This window comes from Manacus candei, unplaced genomic scaffold (genome assembly GCF_025592945.1).
Source record: "Manacus candei isolate 608988 ecotype Guabito, Panama unplaced genomic scaffold, ASM2559294v1 h1tg000014l, whole genome shotgun sequence".
In the NCBI taxonomy this organism is placed as follows: domain Eukaryota; kingdom Metazoa; phylum Chordata; class Aves; order Passeriformes; family Pipridae; genus Manacus; species Manacus candei.
In genome coordinates this window covers 37,508,708-37,529,890 of record NW_026138062.1, presented here as the reverse complement: position 1 = coordinate 37,529,890, position 21,183 = coordinate 37,508,708, and the positions used below count along the sequence as shown (strand labels likewise).

General features: G+C 36.5%; 1 protein-coding gene across 5 annotated transcripts in view; it reads right to left on the bottom strand.

Moving 5' to 3' along the window:
• RDX (radixin) overlaps positions 1 to 21,183 on the bottom strand; it is a 44,877-nt gene continuing 23,694 nt past the window's right edge. For 2 of the 5 annotated variants that reach the window (XM_051779836.1, XM_051779839.1), the window contains 10 exons: positions 19,431 to 19,514; positions 18,809 to 18,955; positions 17,222 to 17,318; positions 16,423 to 16,586; positions 15,673 to 15,803; positions 13,383 to 13,543; positions 12,335 to 12,427; positions 11,245 to 11,487; positions 10,081 to 10,241; positions 1 to 707 (listed from right to left, as the gene is read on the bottom strand). In XM_051779836.1, coding sequence (XP_051635796.1) covers positions 671 to 707; positions 10,081 to 10,241; positions 11,245 to 11,487; positions 12,335 to 12,427; positions 13,383 to 13,543; positions 15,673 to 15,803; positions 16,423 to 16,586; positions 17,222 to 17,318; positions 18,809 to 18,955; positions 19,431 to 19,514 — 1,318 coding nt within the window. In that variant the 3' untranslated portion in view covers positions 1 to 670. Of the gene's footprint in view, positions 708 to 5,223; positions 5,252 to 7,784; positions 10,242 to 11,244; positions 11,488 to 12,334; positions 12,428 to 13,382; positions 13,544 to 15,672; positions 15,804 to 16,422; positions 16,587 to 17,221; positions 17,319 to 18,808; positions 18,956 to 19,430; positions 19,515 to 21,183 lie in introns of those variants that run through there. The other 3 variants (XM_051779837.1, XM_051779838.1, XM_051779840.1) reach the window with 3 other exon arrangements.

Below are 21,183 nucleotides of genomic sequence, written 5' to 3'. Positions count from 1 at the left end.
TTAATGTTAAAACCCATTTATTCAGGCTGTTGTGCAGGGCGCACAGTTCGAGGCAGTTACGTATACACAGTATGCACATCCTGACAGCGTACAAAAGGGCAAGGAGCAACGGGTGCTTACACTGCACGTGTACGTACAGACATAGTAAACTGGGAGGTTTACATTAGAAAATTACCTGACACTATTCATGTATCATCAAGGCTATTAGAAATTGTGTAGAAAACCAATAAAACTTGGAAAGTATCTACTATTATTACACTTTACCCAGGCTGGATATAGAGTCAGGCTTCCCATACAACAACACTCGTAAGCAAAGCCTACAGGATCCCTCAAGCACTTCGAAAGGTCACATTACTGTTCACTCTAGCACATCCCATTACATGTTAAAGATTAACATATTAGTATTACTTCCTGTTTTCCTGGGAAGAACAACAGCTTAAATACTTCAAAAAGCTAATTTTCTCCTGGGAAAAGACCACAAGGAAGGATTTAAAGACCAGAGAGAACAAAACACTAATGAAATGTTGTAACAGCACTTCCTGGTCCTTCCAAAAACTCTTCACGGACCAGGCAGCACCTAATTTAAAGCGCTGTATATTGTCCAGATTTACAGAAGTGCAATAGCAGGCCTTGGCAGACCCCAGGTCTTCTGCTGATCTTTACCTTGCTCCTATCCTAAGGGCTGCAAGAGATCGTACTTTTGTAACCTGCATAGAAAGACACAGAGAGATCAAACAGATTTAGCAAAATAATACTAAACAAAAACAATAGATAGAAATATGCAGCAATGTCACACCAACCATACCTCACTCCCTCTACTTATTCCGTATTTAATTTCTGACTGAACTTTCTTTCTTAAGATGTCAGCAGAATGAGGGAGCATTAGAAACAGAGTGATTTAAGAAACACATGATTCTTGTGGCCAAGGCCCCGGGGACACCCAGAACCCATCTTTGTTGACTTTCAGCTTGACGAGCAGGTCCAACTCTCTTTAAGGACTCTTCTATGCCAAATTTCTGCACATACCAGTTCAGTTTTGATATAAAATTTTAGCAGTATAAAGAATCCAACTGAAAATCCACCCAGAGAGTAGTTCTAAAGGACCAATTTGCTGTTGCAGGTAACACAAACCACAGCTGAGTGCAACATAGGTAAAAGACTGTGTTAAAACTACTCCCAAAGGTGGCTTAAGTAAGATGCCTTGTGCCCAAATACACCCAATATAGGACATATTTGTAGAACATTCAATCACAGCCAGTATGATTTCAGACATCTTTTCCTTTTAGCACAGTAGATGTGCCATTTGCAGTGTAAACTCTAGTGCTTAGTTTATTCAGTTTGTTGCCTTGCATGAGCCTTTTGGAGAAAAGGTGATGACAGCATAAAGAACCTCTCAAATTGATTTCTCTCCTAAAGTTTAAAGTTCTGTGGTGGAAATCTTTACAATGAGTCAAAACTTACTTCAGTGAAGATACATTTCAAAACTGTGTATTTTCCATGTTGATTTTTACAATTCATTGTTGAATTGCTACAATTCATTGTTAATTTTTACAATTCATTGCTGAAGTGGCTTGAAAATTGCATTCCTTTTGGAGAATGACTTCCTTAAATATAATAATAACTAGTATTTTACATTCAGCCTTCTTACAGTGTGAACCTCTCATTCTAATTGTTTTAGAGAATGAAACACTTCAGCTCTAAGTATTAATATACCAGAATTTTATTTAAAAGGAGTCAGGAAAAAATACTTAATTACCAGATTCTCTTTGTCATTAGTAAGCAGGGGGAATAGCTATTTAAAAGTAAGAAGCCTTCAGTAGCACTCTTTTTTACATTTACAAATGCAGCTAGAACATGTAACGTGTAGGAACATTACATCAAATTTACACCACGGCCTGTTTCCCACACAAATCATTTTCTGGCACAGAAAGTCACTGAGAACTTCCAGAGCTTGAGCATAAGCAAATAAGACGTGTGGTTAAGTCTCTGGTGTTTTAAAAGTCTGACAGCAATTCCTGGACAGGGGTGGGGAGAAGAAATCGGTTTCTGCCAGTGAGTGAAACTGTAGGCTGTGAAGGCACCACTGAAACCAATGAAGTGTGTCCTGGTACTAAGAGAACACCAGAAACAACTGGCTTTCACAGGAAGCTAAAATCAAACGTGCAGGTAAGTAGACCTGATTTTGAGATCAAGGACAAAACCGAACTACACTCACTCTCTGCCTGCTGTAATATTCTATTAAATCATATTTTAAACACAGTTTTAAAAAGTATCATTTCTAAAACTATTCAAGATCAAAGTTTATATAAGTAGCAACTTGTGTATTTCACTTTAATACAGCCATTACAAGGACTGATGCCACATGCTGTATTAGAAATCTCCAGTTTAACCATGCTATATATGCATTTTTTAGTATGTATGTGTATACATATATATATATATATATACACACACATGCACACGCAAATTATCAAGCTCAGTTAAACACAAAGCAAATCATAACACCTTTCCCTCACAAAACAGTTTCATCCATTAAGCTTCAGATTGCAAAGCTAGTTACAGTGTCATAGGCAAAACACAATTTTACAAAATCACCAGGGAGGAAAAAAAGCATTTTTACTTTTCAATTGGTAGAATAAGCCACAACAGAAGCAATTAAAGGAAATATGACTGAAGAATGAAGTACACAATATTTTCTTCTTTAGTGCTCTCTAAATAATCCAGTAAATGCAAATAAATAAAAAGCCTGGTGAATTTTACCAAATTACTTTTCTATCATGAATTTAGTTTGAGAAGTCCACCATGCCATATGTAGCTGTCTGCCTCTAGTTTTCACCTTGTAGTTTAAGTAGTCAGCTAATGTAACGTATTTTTTTGCTAAGACTTAAGGCTTAAACCTCCCCCCACAATGTTTTTAAACTAACAATTACCTAACATTGCCCTTCCTTGTCTTAATTTGCATTCTCCTACTGAAACAAAGTTATTTAATTGCATTAAAGATCTCAGTGATCTAAACTGAAACCTATTCTTTGGATGAAATACATGGCATGACACATTAACAAGAAAAAAAAGCAAGCGAAAAAACAAGCAAAAAACCAAACAAAACACCAAAGACAAGGCCAAACCCAGCAGTAAAGCAGAAAAGAGAGGTGAGAAGAACCAGTTCAGAGAGTGGGAGAAACACATACGAAAGGGCCACCCCAAAGGATACAGAAGTCACTGGTAGAAAGAAGGTTCTCTAGATTTTATTTTCAGGGCCCCGTGTTAAAATGAACAGAGACAGGTATAAGACCTTTCCCACACACACCTGCAACAGCTTCTTAAAGACAAGATGGGCTGAAGAGCCATGGGATACCCGACTCCTCCTCTCAGGTATCTGCGCTTATGCTATAGAGTTGAGTTTTTACCAGGGTGACCTGCAAAGCCAGGCAGGAATATAAGCAGAACTCTCTTAAATAAGGCTCCACAGGAAAAAACAACTATTTCATGGAGGTTTTTTGTTGGTTTTTTTCCCCAGTATTTTTACATCCAGCACACCTGTTGTGTGGAAAAGCAAAGCCACAGCACCACGCAGTTGTGCCTGATAACTCTGCTGTTTGGGCAGGCATTACCATCCTGCTCCAGTGCTTTCTCTTGCCTAGTCCAGGCAGACAGATGAGCTACACAGCGACAGCACAGAATTTCTCTTCCACGTGCTCCCTTGTGTGTTTGAGTAGGGCTGGGCTCCAAGTTGAACCTCGTAGGTATAAACACTGTAATTCAGATTCTGCGTTAACATAGTTGTTTTCTGACATTCTGTTTTCCAGAAAGCTACCAGAAATACAGTCAATACAGTCAAAGCTACCTAGTCAATACAGTTATTTATTCTATAGGGTGGCATATGCCATGTGTGAACTGACAAGAAGACATGTAGCCAAAATCGATCCAAAGATTATTCCAAGGAGCAGCAGTAATTGCTCTAAATTTAAAGATGAGTTCACTGGCTTTGTTGAAAACAAAGCCAAGATCCTAAATGCAAAAGAAGAGTAAGAGCTGTGTTTCCAAATGCTATGGAATACAACAATTAGCACAGAGCAGCAAGATGGATGCCCGAACTACTGTTCACAAGAGAAGAGATCCGAGAATTCAAAAAGTGAATTTAACTGAAGAGAAACTATTAAAGACAGGAAACAAACAGCAGAAGTGCCAATTAATAGTACAAAAATTTCTTACCATTTTTAGAAATTTTTCTGATGTGTGAACAAGGGTCCTGTCCCAAATCCCTACACCTAAATGAATTTGTTCCCAAAATAAAGGTGGTGGCAGGATCAGCTGGTCTGTGTATTCTGGATGTTATTTCTCAATTTATTTTGTTGGAGATCAACATACGCTTGGCAGAAAAGTTTTGAGCCTCAGTCACAATGCAAATTAATCTCTTTATGGGAATACAACTGGAATTACCATATTCACAGGGATTATTAATTAATCAAAGTGCTATTTAAATAAAACTAAAGTGTGGCAACTTCAGCTCCTCAGTATAATGTATTTTAAGAAAACATTTGACACAGTAGTCAACAATTCACTGGAAGTGCAGTTTAGTAGAACCTTATTGAAGCTAGAGATTAAGAAGTTAAATACTGTATCAAGTTTAATGAAGAAATCAAGGGTGAATAAGAAGTGTGAAAGCTGAGGCCATAGGGAGCTGTAGATTGGATACAAGATCCCGCAGAGTTCAGCGTATGCGGTCACGGAGCCTGTCGGGTGATTACTGTTTCACATGGGTACACAGGGGTTTTGTGTTGCTGGAACAAGCAGTGGGACAGCCAGAACACTGCATGGACACAGACAGCTCTTGTCAATGCACAAACGTGCTAAGGTAAAATTACCAGACTGCAGAGAATGTCTTCTGCTGAAATTTAGCAAGTTATAATACAGAAGCCAGTCTGGGAGCACATGGCCTGAAGAACTCCAAGACCTTTTGGTTCTGGGCAGCAGGCTTTCTAACAGCCTTCAGATAATGGCACCTCCTCCTCTGTAAATACAGTAGCTTAAAAGTAAACAAACAGACAAAAAAACCCCAAACAAGCAGAAAAAGCAATGCAATTGTCCTACCTCTGAGCTTGATCTCTTTTCACCTGATCCACTTATCCAGAGCACAGGAAACATTAACTGTTATGCACACGTGCATTAGGAATATTTACACCAAGCAGGCCTTCTCCTTTGATGTGCATTTCCATCTGCCCTCGTTTCTTCTGCTGCCTAAAGCCTACTGCTGTGAAGAGAAACACTCTGACACATTATTTACAAAAGCCAATATAAACACCTCATAGAATAGCAGCAATTCAAAATGCTCCATTTCCTTTTGCTAATTTTGTCTTTCCTGAGCTATGAGCTATGTGGGCATAAGCTGTCTCTTCCTGAATATCTGAATATCTGAATATTGCAGGCACTGCTGCAGATATTGTGGTCCCTTCTTGTGAAAAAATGTGATGGTTTGGTGGGAAACCATTTTGGGGTTGGTGAGCCCACTTCATTCACACTGAACGAAACACACACATTTGGCATGGCGGCAATCTTGCATGGAAGGAAGAAAAAGCAAAAAAAGCCAAAGTTTCTCTAAATGCACTCCGAAGCAGCAGTTTATCAACTCAAACAGTAAAATGAACACAAGTGACAAACACCACTAATCAAAACAAAACCAAAAAACTGGCCTATGTCTTTAGATCTAAACTCAGCCCAGTGAAGTGAAAAGTGAAACTCACTCCAGCAAATTGGCTGCTGAATTTGCTAAACAAATTATTGGTCACACAGATACTGCAGTAGTACACTGAAAATGAGTCTTTAACACAAGTGAATAAGTGGGCCAGTAAGGGATTATAGCACATAACATTTGTGTTTGTTTCCCTCTTAGAGCTCTCTACCATTAATGCTGCCCCTTCCAGACCTAAGTCGCTCCTTGCTGCTGACTGGGTCCTCAAACTGGGAAAAGGACCAGTCATATAGAACTCACATGCCTGCAGACCAACTGGCTGGGGAGGAAAGACACTGCTCCATGCTGCTTGGGAATGGAGCAGAGGGACACACTGACTGGTAGGTGTCCACGACAGCCAGCCAGAACCACCTCCTGAGCCACCTGCCCAGTTGGCAGCCAGCACAGCATCTCGGCTGGGAGGCCGGTGCTCTCCATCTCCAAGCACAAACAGCAGAATGTGCTCTGAGGGGGTCAAAGAAATCACCACAGTTTGCATGCTGATCCATTGACACTTACTACATTTTCCAGGAAAATCCTATCACCTAGCCAAGACAAATTATGTGTATGAGAAAACTTCTATTAATAAGGGAACTTTGCTGTTTTGTAAGGAAGTTTTCAATTTTCTTATGGTGATATTTTTACTCAGAAAGTACATTTACGAACTTTAGGATCAACTACACCACTGGGATACCTCACTTTGGTTAAAATCCCTGATTTTTGAAACTAACCTGATGTCTTGGGCAGAACAACTTTTTAGATTATCCACATGTGAACAGACATGGTAAATGCTTGCATAAAAGTTCCTTTTCAAGAGCAAAAGGTTTTAACTAATCATTTTAATCTCTATATTTCCTTTAAAAACTTAGAAAACATATTTGAGGTACTTTGCTCTCAGAGGTTTGAAATATTTCATTTAGAACAAACCTCCTTTATCCCCAGTGGTGCTTAAGGCAGTTAACACGAACAGCCCTAGAGAACATGTTTGCAGAAGCAAAAGCACAATAATACTTTTCAAACTGGTACAGGCAACAGAAAATACAGGTTTTGATGTGAAGAGGGGACTACTTCAAGAAGACAGAATATCTTCTTTCACAATGAGGTGCTCTGCTCAGTTGTATTAGTCTGGCCTGTAAACAGGGGCACTATTTTGCATCCTTTTCTCTCCACCTCAAGAGCATATTTTTAAAAATATAATCCCTTAAAGCACTTACCTCCCCTTTCAAGCATAATATTCTGAAGCTACATACCTATGCAGAAGCTCTCTAACTAAAGTCACAAACCTCAAATCTAATGCTTCAGCAAGAGGGGCTCCAAGAAGAGAGAAATATCAAACTAGAAACACGCACATTTAAAAGTATGAAGTAAACATTTTAATTCCTCATAGCAATTCTGCCCTATGGAGTAACAAAAAAGGTCATGTGCTTGTACTGAGTACAAGGCCAAACAAATATAAGAGAGAATAGAATGTCACCTGAGAGGAGATCTAATTTATGCAAGAACTGCTTAGCAGATAATTTGTACACCTACTTACATGGGACTCTTCCATGTGCATTAGAGAGATGAGAAAGCCCATTAACTTGCTCTTATCTGAAACATACGGCCATACATGTATTTGACAGCACTGTCCACTGTAATGTGCAGTTATCAAAAAAACACTTCAAGGTTTCTCAATGCTGAAGATATTGACCCATTAAACTAAATTTCACTTATCCTGGGCTAAGCATTACATAGGCAGTGATTGAAAGTTCTTACATTTCCCACAGAGCTCTTATATGGCCAAATTACCCTCTGTTCTCAAGAGAGTAAATTTGCTCTGATGATTCACATCCTATTTTGAATCGACAAACACCAGTGCTTCCTCCCAACTGTATGTGATAATTTCTTAAGCAAAACACCATTCTCTAGGGATACAATATGATTTTTTTTCCATTCTGACCAGAGTGACAAACAAAAGATAATCAAAATTTGTACACTTCTCTAGAAAACACCACTGGAGTGTGTAAAGCTGTCAGAAATAAAGGGCATTAAATAACAACAATGGACCTCAGAGAAATTAACTTTATCTCTTTATTGTTAACCAATGAATGTTATCCAAAATAGTAGATGTAATTGTAGCTTAATTGTACAACACAAAAACATGATGCTAAAGGAAAAAGCATGTGGAAAATTACTTCACCAAGTAATCATTAAATGTATTCTTAGTATTTCTGCACCAGTAAGTGTTCCCAACTGCTGGTGACAGCAGCTATTACCACTTTGTTCATTGTGAAAGTCTGTATTACAAATGGTTGTTCCTGGTTGTTTAGATTTTAAAAAACAAAACAAACAAAAAAAAAAAAAAACCAAAAAGAATCACACAGTTTTATAAATGGATCTAATTCATTTAGCCCTACCCTATATGTTGTAGATTTATGAACAATAAACTTTACTGGTGTTTCTTCCCAACACTGAAACTGATGTATCAGTGTTAGTGCACACTTTCCAGGGAAAAATGAAAACTCACTGGAAGCACAGTATTTCACCTGCTATGGCAAACTGTTTGAATACTTCAGAAATTTGCTTAAGCTTCGGTGTATGAAGCCTATGAAACAAAAACTGTTCTTACAATGCACTGCAAGTTGAAACACCAACTTCCACCAAGCAGCATTTTGAAGCATGTGCACAGCATCTGCACATCAGTCTTCAAGGTGAAGCAGATATGTTTAGCCCCACAAACCAAAAATATATTAATGTATCTTTATTTAATTTTCATGATGTCACCCCACATAGCCAAACTTTTACTCCACAAAATAAAAAAAACTTAGTTGGACTGTTTGTAAGAAATTTAAACCTATTGTGCATGAAAAAAAAGTTTAATAAAATGGCAAAATTTAATAGATAAGTGTAAATTTATGAGTGCATAATATCAAACAGGAATAAAAGCTGAACCATCCTCAGAGAAAGTTAGGTTCTTCCACTGTAGGTATTTAGTAGAGTTCTCTAACATAAGGGATAACTGCAGTCCACATTAACTGTAAAGTTGTTATTAAAGTTCAATTTATAAGCAAATTTCTCAAAAAAGCAGGTCTCCTTTTCAAGAGGGAAAGGACTTAATGATCTGACATCAGATATGACAATTACAATACTAGCTTCACTGAAAACTGAAGCTACAACACTTCTACTCCAATTCTGGGAACTTTCATTTTGTATTTGGAAACCCAAGCTGACTGACATGCACATTCTACACCCCTCCCAGAAGATAGTATACCAGTGACAGGTTACAGCTTTAAAATACATCAGATGTTTTCACAATTTAAACTCAACAGAAGGCAGTTAGACAGTATTTAGCACTATAAATCCATCCTAAAGTAAAATAAAATCCTAGGAGTAAAGGCTCCTAGCAATTGACTATTCACTGTGTAGCGATAGTCAATTTAAACAGTTTTTTCATGGTGTTTGAAGGACCGGTCATCATGTACATAGTAGTGAGGTAGGATACTGTCCCCTCCCTGGGACTGATGTTTTCATATGCTCCCTTGCCAGAAAGGTCCAGGTCTCCCTACTGCAAATAAAATAATTACAAGCAAATTGCACATTAAGTTTTGTTTATTTTTTTCCCTCTTTGCTGCATTAGAACACTTTACACATCTAAAAGAATTACCTAGGAAATCAATACTTACTCAAGTCTATCAGCAGCCATGTGCTGCCCACAGGTAGTGTTCCATTTAAAAATATTTCCTGGAACTACCACCTGCCATCCAGACCTTTGTGAACAGGTAGGCAAAGAAAACCATCAATGATGACAGGATATGAAACACCAAAGAATTTCACTTGGGAAAAAAAAAACAAAAAAAACAAAACACAAAAACAAAACAAAACAAAAACCAAAACAAGGAAAAAACAACCAAAACTGAAAGTCAGCAAATATCAAACTCTTAATGGTGTAGTTAACATTGAAAACTAATTTCAAAACTTCATACTGAAATAGTACCTATCCAGTTTAGGTTCAGTTCCATTCTTCTTTCTATTTCTTAAAGTTAAGCAATATACACACTTGTCAGTCATTATATGCTTCACATCTGTTTTCAAAGGGGAAAAAAACCAAAAAACAAGCAAAGAAACTGAAAACACAAAGAAGAAAAAAGTGCTATTAACCTCCGCACCCTCCCCCCCAAAACCTAGGGTTGATAGACTGCCTTACTGCGGAATAGCTTCCCTAAAAATTTGTCTTCTAGTCATTGTAGTCAACCTGGTATTAAGTGCTTTGGCAAAGTGGGGTGCAATCCATCAAATCTGCAAAGGCCTGCTTTTTTTTCTCAGTTGGTGGTTCAGCTTTACGAGGAACATATACGCAAAATAACAGCTCTCACATTGCTTCAAACTCATCAATACGCTGCTTTGTATTGCCTTGTCGGATTTGTCGGAGAGTCTTGTACTTATCGCGGCCTGCTTTAACATTCTCAGCATGAAGGACATCATTTTGTGTTTTCTTGGTTTCATCTCTGGCTTGAGCCAACTCAGAACTTAAAGCCTGTTGAATAAAATATTTACATTTAAGTGCTCTGACTAATCTTTTAATGATTCTGGAGTTTCTGGTAATAACTACTCTGCAATTTGGATAAGAATTTCTTGAATGTCAACCTATGAAATGCTTGTGCTGTTCAGTAACTCAAGCTGTGAGCTCTATCAGAAAGAATGCAGAAGGAAAGATAAGGAGAGCATGGGATTCTTTCCTTACTTAAGTGTGAGTATCAAACTAAAAAAAAAATAAATAAAAAACCACCAAAGCCTCATACACCATAACATCCAAGAAGAAAGGGACCAGCAGGATAAAGCAGGGAAATCACCTTATTTTTAAATTTTTGCTTGACTAAAGACAGCTCTTCTATTTCTCCCTGATCCTATTCAGTGACAACCAAGCAGGAAGAACATTACACATACACACTACTAAGATACTGATACCAGAAAAAGTAGCAGCTTTCCATTTCCTCTGTTTTCTTCCCAAATAGACATTTCATAACCAGGAAAAGGGTTACCACTAACATAAAACATTATGCTTCGAGGGGTGTGTAAGACTTTTTAGGAGGAAACACTCCGTTTCAGGGAAATAAGATTAATCCAAAATGGGTATAATTGAGTTTTGGCATTTGTAACATCTGTGAATGACTGCAAATACACACACAAATAATATTAAGCAAGCTTCTGTTCATACCATTTAATGAGTTTTGGTAGTGAGAAAGGAAAGCATTATAACATTCAATGTCCTGGACATTATATAATTATTAGATACGTTTACTGGCCAATGCAACAACATACCAACACTTTTAAGCTATAAAGCACAACCTTACATACAACCTATCTATTCCACTTCTAGAACACTATGAATTATATTTGTTGGTATATTAGTAATAAACCTAGTAAATCTTAAAAAGCCTGTTTCCTTGGCACACCATAACTTCAACGAGACTTTTGACAAAAAAAGAATGAAAACCCAATGCCTGAATTATGCTGATACAACTATGAATCTTCATTACCTGGAGCTGTTTCTTAACACGTTCGTTTTTCTGTGTTTCTGTTACCCGTTCTTCTTCACTCCTGTGATTCATAACACCATCAGAAGACAGTTCAGCACTGGCTTCAGCATTGTTCTCATCATGTTCATCATGTTCATTCTCTGTTGGAGGAATAACTGGAGGGGGAGGGGGCGGAGGAGGAGCAGACATCACAGATTTCAATTCTTCTTTGGTCTTTTCCAAGTCCTCTTGGGCTGCAAAAGCCTAAATACAGTAAACAGTACTGAGTATCTTTTAAAATTATTTGTCAATAGAAAAATAAATACTTGAGATGTTCTCAGACACATGGAAATTATTCTTTATAACTAAGATGACTAGCTTACACACTGGAAATTGTCAAATAGAGATACATGTTAAAAAAAAACATGACTCAAAATCAAGCTATTTCCAAAGTCAAGCTATTTCCAGCAGTAGACAAGAAAAGAGTGAAAGAATAGAGTAGTCATACTGATTGTTTTCTAACTTTCTTAGCGTCCTGAAATTTAAGGCTCAGAAATTTCCTAAATCAAAGATGATGTCTCCAAATTTCATACTCAACCAGAACTTAGGAAAATTTTTTTCAATCACTTTTTGAACCTGTGCACACAGTAAATATTCCCATTCCATAACTAACTGCAGATTTTGTGAAGAAATACAATTTTACTTTAAATTATTGTCCAGTTGCATTTCACGTGTCTTTATTATTGTTTTGGTTCATCCTTTCACCACAACTCATGATTTTATACACCTTCCTCCTGAGGTGTTTTCTTCTCTAATACAAAACTCCAATCTATTTCATCACCATACGAAAGAAAACCATTTCTGATCTTTGACCATGCCTTTGTGATGGGAATTCCCCCTCCCTTCACAACTATGCAATATCAAGACATGAGTTAAATAGAAGCATAGGCTGTCTTCAGCAGACTGGAGAACAAAAACCTTTAAGAAAGACTTCTCTGAAGCCTAAGGGAAAGAGAGAGATTCAACCACATGAACTTCCAGTGGGACTTCCGCACTCATCTCTCCCTTAGTTTCTTTGAAGTTCTGACTTCACACAGCATGGGCTCATTACTTTGTGCTGCCATTCTGAAGCTTCCTCTTCTTTCTTTTTCTTGGCCTCCTCCAGAAGTGCAATCTTGGCTGTGAATTCAGCAATTTCTGCTGCCTGAAACAAACAAAAAAAACAAAGTAGAAGTTCACATTTGGTATCGTTTTGGCTTTGCAGTGGAAGAAAGCAGAGTCTTTGCTGTGATCTGGCTTGAAGAGAGTTAGTTACCATCCATCACTTCTCTGCTAAAAATAGAAATTTTAGGCATACATGAGAGAGGGAATGAATCAAGAGTACTCTTGCCTGATGGAAATAAGTCGAGAAAAAAATATTTATCTTCTGCACTTCCAAAGCTTTCCAGGAAACACCAGGCTGCAGTTACAAATTAGCATTTCAGGCTGTTTCAGTCTAATACAACTTAATGGTCCCACCATTAAGATTATGATTCTGGATCATAATCTCAGTACTACTAAACTAAATCTTCCCATCAGAATTGTGTGCTAAATTTGCAGAAGACAAAAAGCTGGTTTATAGTTGAGAAATCATTTCTTCTACTATTTGCATGACTTTCTCGATTATTATGCACAAATTACAAGTAGTCTAGCAAAGAATGTGAGAATATTCTACAAATGCTGGAAATGGGACAGAAAAAACAACAACAACAACAAACACCCCAACCACAACAAAACACAGGTCACCAACTCTCCACCACCACCAAGCTTCAGAACAGACCTGTCTTAGAGAACAGGCTTCCCAGTGGACTGCAGAAGGAACTACTCTTGTTCTCAGCTGGATAAGCCTGACACTATTAGAAAGAGAATGTAACGAGTGCTGTCAGTCTGAAAGGTCTTCTTCATTTAATCTCCTGCAGCTCCAGAGTTTTATTTTTGTCTTGCAAAGTAGTGGCAAATCTAATGCAGTTTTCTAAAGCAGTTCCCAACAACAATCTGTAATGCTATCTCACATACCTGTTTCAATGCACTTCTTCATTTGACATAAGCAAGAATAAAAGCTAAATTTTCAACTACTTTTTACAATTTTTTTTTTTAAAAATAGGGTTAAAGTCTCTTACTAGCTGCTCTTGGTTCTTCATTTGATCAGCTGCCTGCTTGGCTAGAGCAGCTTTAGCTACTTCAGCTGCTCGACGCTCTTTTTCCAGGCGCTCTGCTTCCTCTTTTGCACGCTTCCGTTCTTGATCCAGTTCTAGAGCTCTTCTAGTCTGTTCCTCTAGCTCTGTCAAGAGGAAAGTTTGCAGACAAAGTATCACTACCAAGCTCTTCCTCATATGTAACACAGATAACAGCTGTAACACGCTCAAAATAAAGTAACCTACAACACTAACAAAGATTTACAAAGCTGCCTCAAGCTAAGAAAAGCTGTTGAGCACATTACCTGGAGCTTTGTTACATGTCTGATTCCCCCCCCCCAACATATTTTGGATATATACTTCATCTCACCTGACATTTCTGACAGCCCAGTGTTTCGGAAAATTGTCACCTCACTGATAAAACTAAACACCAAAATATATGTACATATACATGAACATACACTCTCACTCTTACTAGTGAGGAGATTTTATGTACATTAAATCACACTCTCTTGTAGTAACAAAAATAAAAAACTCTTCCACTGTATTGAATTGCCTGACAGATTCCTTAATTGCAGCTGAATATTTAGGCATGTGCCTTCAGCAAAATGACCCAAGACCAATTGCAAGGGTCAGAAAAATTCTCTATACAAAAGAGGACGACAGTTTTAAATCAAGGGAAGGGTAATAGTTGTGTAGCTGCCTGGTTAGCAAAGTATTGAAATCTAAAGGGCAGAACCATTCATGAAACAGGAGGAAGTAATAATCTATGAGTACTGCAACGTAAGATTTAAACAGACAAATTACGCTCCTACTCTGATGTGAAAAATTAAGTGACTACAAAAAAAGTCTTTCTAAAGCTCTTTGCTGATTTTAATGATAAATTTTCCACTATGTTTTTGGCTAGCCATAGCTGCCATAGACTCCTTCACCAGAAAACCGTAACAATGACTCGTTTTTTGGAACAATCCATTTGCCCTTCACCATATGGTTTAATACTAGAAAAGCATCTTCCCAGGTATGCTGACACATGCTTCATCTTTGCACTTGTAGTTTTAAGTAGGTCTCACGTAACCATTATTCGTCCGTTGTTTTCCCAGTCTTCCTACTACTTCAGTTATAAAATTAAAATGAACAGCATAACAAGTATGTGGGGTTCTACAAATGCAGTACTTAGAAAATTAAATAAAACCTGTTACTATTTGAAAACACTGCTCAAACAAACCTTTCCATGAAGATGGAGAACACTAAACTACCATGTTAACTACAGAACAGACACCATTCATATAAAGACTTTTCCATACGTGAATAGAAGGTCACAAAGACCAGCAATATGTGAACATTATGTATTGCATCAGAAATTAGGCTATATCACTTACAAAAGTTATGAGAAAACATATACTGTCAAACCTCCAGAATCACCCTGACACTCTTGTCCTGGGCCAAACAGCTCTCCCTTAAAACAATTCCAGGGCACAGTTAGTGTGTTACCTGTCTGGATGTGTCTAACCTATGTTGCACTGAAAGACTGAAAAATGCAGCAGAAGAGCTAGAGAGTAGTGGCAGGCATATGTAACTTATTTGTATAGATTTAGTTAGTGATTCTCTCTATCGTGCGTGAAGCCAACAGTTAGGAAAAGAAAGGAGCAACAAAACTTTTATGAATGTGAGCCAAACCTGAAGCAAAAAACCCAAAACAACATGGAGAGGAGGGACTTGGAAGTCATGAAGGCAGGGACTCTACAGGGTGATTAAACACAAAAATTGTCACCGGTGAAACGTGTTTTGTCACTAAAGTCTGACAAGATTTTAATTTTCAATTTCTCAGATCTTACAAGGGAATAGAAAAACGAAGGAAAAAGGAATTTCCAAGTTAGAAGCTAAATTCAGCAAAACCCTAGAGGAAGTACTTTGAATCTTCATCTCTAATTTCCCTGCTCCCTCCAACTCTAGGTTTTCAGCACTTTAAGCCTTACATAATCCTGAGTTGAAGTGTGTATGCATTAATTTCCTTTTTACTAAACTGGAATTTTTGTTATATTAGAAATTGATTTTATGTTAAAAAGATACACACAAACGTGTGCACACCGTCATCTGAACACTAAAAAAGAATATTTTTTACATCAAATATTGCTATTATTAGAAAAATAAACTTTAAAAAAAACCCATAAAATAACAACCCTCCAACAGACAAAGAGAATTGTGGAACTGAGCTACCCAACTAAACTAAACATTGTCATTAGATTTAAGAAATCCATGACCACCAAGAGCTCACCTTTCTGAGCTTTCATTGTTTGTTCCTCAATTTGTCTTAAGCGTTCCATTAGTTCTTCCTTTTCACGCTCTATTCTTTCCTTCTCCTTTTCTGCTATCTCCCTTTTCTTCTTCTCATTTTCTAATTGTGCCCTGAAAAAAATAGTAAAAAGGGTTTTTTGCTCTCAAGGATATTAAATTCTACTCTTCGGATGCTGGTAGCCTACTTTGCAGTTTACTCGGCTGGAAGAGAAGCATATGACTTTAAATGTTTCAAATTCAGTTTCTGTTTCAAACTACCATACAGAAAAACAATTTACTAACAGAACTGACCAGCAACTTTGGTTATGGTTCAAGCACATAAATCCACAATTATATCTGCATTTTAGGTATGATGTTTAATCTGGTTAGAAATGGCAACAGTATTTTTTAACTACACAAAAGGTAAGCCATGCCATTCTTCACTGAACTTGCTTTAAAGGCTCACCTGTAGAGTATAAAAGTCCCTAGGGATCAAGCAAAAGAGACGTAACACTGTTTCACAAAAAACATAATGAGAAACAACGGTACAGCTACTATTACTGTGCTGAAAGTTAAAAAAAGATACGGCTTTCTATTAGGACAGGTGAGCCATGCCAATCCACACACCCGCTTACACAGCGGTAAAGAAAAGCCGCTCTCTCTTTTCTAGAATTCTAAGATGCCTGATACTTCTGTAACTCCTTAAAAGGGTAGGAGAATTTTTTCTGTTTCATGGAAGTTTTTTAATTACCTTTCCAATTGTTTCTGATGTTTCTCTTCTCTAGCTTGGGCCTTCATCTGTTGCACTTCAATTGTATCAGGTTTCCTCCTCCTCATGTACAATTCATGATTTCCCATACAAAGTGCCAAAATTCGCTTGTTAATTCTCAGACGGGGTGCATAAAAAACAAAATCCTACCAAAAAAATTCCAGTATATCCATTAATCTAAATAAATACATGCATTACTGCATGCTTGCACTGGCTAAGTAAAAACTAGTATTTTGACATTTTGAGCAAGTGAAATCTATAAATCTAGCTACTTGTAAGATAAATTCAAGATTACATCTGGAATACTCTAAGTAGAAATTAGCTGGTTTATATAATTTATTTAAAATTCTAAAAACATTAAACTATTCTCTATTCTATTCTGAAGAGATTTGACCTAGAGACTCCTGAAACATGCTGCTGTAACACACACACACAAAAAAAAGAAAAACAAAGGAGGGAGGGGGGCAGAGAATTTAGCATCTTACACTGTGTCTTTTCAACACATTATGAAGTGTAAGTTGACTTAACAAAAGACCAAAAACTTGAGTATCAACAAGAAAAGAGAGAAAATAAACACACCACAGTATCAAACAGAAAAGACATAAAATAAACACACTGTATTTCAAAATCAAAATTTCCTTGTGATTACTGACTATTCCACCAGTAAGAATAATAATTGTCACAAAATATTTACTCATGCCATAATGCCAGACCAAATCCCTGCAGGCTTAAATGTCGTTGTATCCATATACAAAGGGATACTATTCTACACACTACTTACAGGGGCCTTTTTGTCAATTGGCTTTATGACAAATTTTTTGTCGTTAAAAGAGATGTTTCTTATTTCGCTCCAAGGAAAACCAATCTTGGGTGTCAGCCTTCAAAGAGAAGAAGCTCTCATTAGAAGTAGCAAGGCTGTGCACTTTATATATATATATCCAATAAGGTTTATTCCCATATCATTTTCACTATTACGCTTAGTTATGTTTAGAATGTTACATTTACAACATTATGTTTACATTAAAACATTAATGACAGTTCAAATATATTTTGGTAGACTTTTTTTTGTAAACACATTATTCCATCAGATTAATTTCATAATGAATAAACTACATGGCACTGTAACAAAAGGAATTTTAATTTGTGACTTCTACTTCTATCAGGTAGATGCTAAGCATCACAATCATGTACTGATTCTGCATAAGCTATTGATGGTTTTATTTTCAGCAAAGAGAGTACCTACTTAAATTTCAGAAATTGACATTTTAAATAGTGAAATTAAAGTAGCTTTCAGCAGTGCTGTACTTCAATTTAGCTCAGATTTAAGATATGTTCTTTTGTTTCCAAAATTTAAAGTTATATTTATTTCCTTCACATCTTAAGCAAAATAAATCATGTTCAGAAACTGTTACAATGTTATGCATTGACTTCAATACCTGTATATATTTTTCTCCTATCTGCACAGAAAGATTTTTCAATTCATGTTATCTTAATTACAAGCAAGAGAAAATATTTAAGTATTTGATTGCTAACTATCAGGAGCTAAAGAATACCGAAAACTGCCTCATCATTCAATCTGATCAGAACATTTTCTGAGCATTTCCTTCCTTCAGGAGTTACATTGCCATCTAATGGTAATTAAGGTTTACAGAATTTTGTTACAGAGTATATACATCAAAAATTGACAGCTGCTATCTGGAGTTTGACACATCACATTTCACTTCGAATCACTGTGAATGGACTGTTGACACCAGATACTACTAACAACTTTTTACTTTGTAAAAAAAAGAAAAGAATTAAGTCTGTTGTTCTATTCCCAAATTCTTCAAATCTTGTACATTTCAGTTTTATACCTCTTCGGGTAGGACGGATTATTTGATCTCCTTATCGGGACACGAGATTGACCTATTTTCTTTAATGTCCAAAAGGTTTTACTTTTAGATACCAAAGTTTTTCATGCTCTAACATCTATAATTGTAGTCAGGGCTCTAACAAATGTTTCTCATTAAATATCTTGCTCAGCTTCAAAATGTACTTTTCATCCAGACTGAAGGGGAAGTTTTGAGTGAAAAGTATGGAAAGAAACCATACAAATACGGTCTAGTTGTCATAAATCCATATTAAGCAATGTAAATTTAAGTTTCCACAGAACTGCTCTTCCTTTCCCTTCTTTTGCATCCCTATTTATTCTTTAAAATTCAAATATTCTGGCAGTTAACATCTCTCTTTTTTTATTTTTTACATAGATTAGAAGGTCTTTGAGAGCCTGTTTTGCCAGATCTTATTGAACACACAGTAAGGTGGGGGTTGTATAATCTCAGATACCATCTCCTAGAACAGAACTAGAAAATGAGTATTAGGCACTTACTTATCATCATGCTCATAAATATTCAGACCCAAAGCATCAACTCCCAGCCACAATTCAGTTCCTTTTTTATTCTTTATTTCAAAATAGTTGACTCCATACATTTCCAAGTCTTGTGCTATCTTAAGGTATTCCATCATAGAATCTTCTCTGATGAAAGAAGAAAAATTGGTATAGTGTAGACAACAAATCACGAGTACATTGTATGAATAAGGGAACTGCAGAATAACCAGTTAGTGTAAAATTTACTTATGAATTAAATATCTCTTTGAAGTTCACATGTCGTTTGACTCAGATACTCATTAAGAGCTCTACACCCTAGTATCCATGTAGAGTCCAATCACTGCACTTTGTCTTTCCACCCCATGAGCTAAGGAAACCCTAAATGTATTTTAGAGGCAGGCAACTGTGGACAAAGGCAGTTGACAGCCTTACCAGTAATTATGCAAGTAAACCAATACCTTAACTGGAAATTCAGGTCTTATTGAACTTTCTATGCAAGTTTTTCATAGCCACCTACCCTGGTCAGAATAAAAGAAAGTAGTTTTCCAAACAAATATACCACCTCCTAAAATACATCCTAATAATAATAAAAGGTCTTGGGAACATTTTTTTACATTATTACCTTAACATTCCCCTGTGCTCTTCATGCCAGTTCTGTATTCTTTCTTCCCACTGTTCTTTTGTCAGTTTGTGCTGTTCTAACACCCTGTGAATACACGTTGTTGTTATTAAATGACGCTGACAAACAATTTAACCTTTTAAAGCTACAAAAATAAGTTTAGTTACAAAGCATAACATGCTTTAATTGAATAAACTTAAAGATGACTTCCTATACACTGCTCATCTTTTTGACACAAACAAGACACAAACTTTGTATTTGAACAAATACACTTTTAAAATAGTGTGAAAGTCAGTTTTTTCCTGGTATTCTGTATTCTTTGCAATATAAAAGTCACACCATGGCATATCTCAGCTAGCAGTAAAGTTGTAAAATGTAACATCTGGAACACTTGAAAATGCAGACCTATAGAATCCTCACACAACAATGCTGCAAATTAATTTCCAGGTATGCAAAGACACTTTTTCTTTCAAAGTACAACAGAATGGAAGCCTGAGTGTAACAAACTAGCAGACAAGTTAGCAGACGAGCTTTCTGGGGGTTTTGTGTGTTGGTTTCTTTTATTTAAAAAAAAAAAAAAATCAATAGCGAAGCAGCCTCAGAAAGCTATTTGAGATTTGTCTACAAGACTTATGTAGACATAACTCTTGTAATACAACTCTTCCATAATATGGAATTACATTACCAATTATATACCAAAACTTTCAATGTAGTACTGTGGTAAAATATCTAATGCATATGATAACTTTATTATGTTTTTATTCCACGCACTCAGCATTTCAAGCATTCCTGGAGAAACTATTTTAAAGGACAATTAAAAAAATCACCTGAACATTTGTCTACTGAAAAGAATCTTAAGTATTTGAATTTCCATTGTATCCAAGCACTCTCGTGTTCACAGACTATCATCATAACTGAGCAAAAACCAAGATTTGTGAACATACTCAGCAATGACAGTTTTACTGGTTCTACATCTCCCTGCCTTCATAGCAAAAGGTATTTTTCTAGGAAAAGGTATAGACTTCACTGTCATAAGCTGGAAGCAAACAGCCAAACCCAAGTTTTTCATCAGCATTTTTAAAAAACATTTTCAGAAATATTTCTCTCAATACTTCACCACAATCTTTGAAATGCCTACTGGTTTGCTAGAAAATTCTCGAGCTTAGTTATGCTAATAAGTGAGTTTTTAGTTTAGAAAGCATATGACTTAAAGAAACCTCAAATTACTCCATGTCACTCATTTCTTTGACGATTTATGTTACATATTTAGTAACTACACATTTGCCCACAATATATCACTATGTATCCATCTACACTAACAAAACTGTCTAACTTGGTACATTTGTGCTGCAATGCTTCTCTTCATGCCAAACACACCAAGAGCATGGTTTCAGTTGCATAAAGAAATAGGACTGTAATCTTGGTGCTTACTTTCCCAAACCAGTTAGATAAGATGATTGATACAAAAGAGTTTATATTCAACAGCAACAATTTAGTTTCTAAATTTTCTGTTCAGGCTAGCATTTTCCTGCAATGTATTTTATTTGCAGTACACTTTACAATAACTTTCAGGAAATAATTACCGTTTACATGTACAAAAACATTAAAATGAACAAAAGGAGAGAGTATCAAATGAATCTTAGTTGCTTCTATATTGGAGTATTTTGATTTTAGTTTAGAAGCAGGTCTCCAATAACAGTAACCCATTCTGGAGTATTTTGGGAGTGTGTTCAACTAAATCTCTGCAGGTGTTTGT